The 365-nt window shown below is 57.3% G+C and overlaps 1 protein-coding gene across 1 annotated transcript; it reads right to left on the reverse strand.

Moving 5' to 3' along the window:
• LDBPK_311090 (hypothetical protein, conserved) lies at positions 1-186 on the reverse strand (the record flags this gene model as incomplete). The annotated part of the gene is made up of 1 exon (XM_003863153.1): positions 1-186. The coding sequence occupies one exon, from the start codon at positions 184-186 to the stop codon at positions 1-3; it is 186 nt and encodes a 61-aa protein (XP_003863201.1).
• Positions 187-365: the final 179 nt, after the last annotated feature.

The raw sequence follows: 365 nt of genomic DNA on the forward strand, positions 1-365 counted from the left end.
TTAGCGGGTCGGGGGGTCGCCGCCGACGCATCCAGAAAGGAGACGTACTCCATCCCGCAACGCGTCAATGTCTTTGGGCGATGAGGAGAGTGCCCGTAGACAGACGCGGTGATGTCCGGGGAAAGACACCAACAAAGAAAAAAGAGCCGTGAAAAAAAAAAACAGGGAAAAAACATAAACGGCCATCAAGAGAACTGAGGAGAACGCCAAGACAAGCAGAAAGAGGGGGGAGACGACGAGATAGCCGGAGAACAGCAGAAGCGAAGAGCGGCACCTCTGTGCTGCGTGCGTCGACGGCCACGCGTGACTCACTTTCGAAAAGGGAGGTGAGTAACGGGGAGGTCCGCACGGCAGCCGGCCGACCA

This window comes from Leishmania donovani, chromosome 31 (genome assembly GCF_000227135.1).
Source record: "Leishmania donovani BPK282A1 complete genome, chromosome 31".
NCBI classification, from domain to species: domain Eukaryota; phylum Euglenozoa; class Kinetoplastea; order Trypanosomatida; family Trypanosomatidae; genus Leishmania; species Leishmania donovani.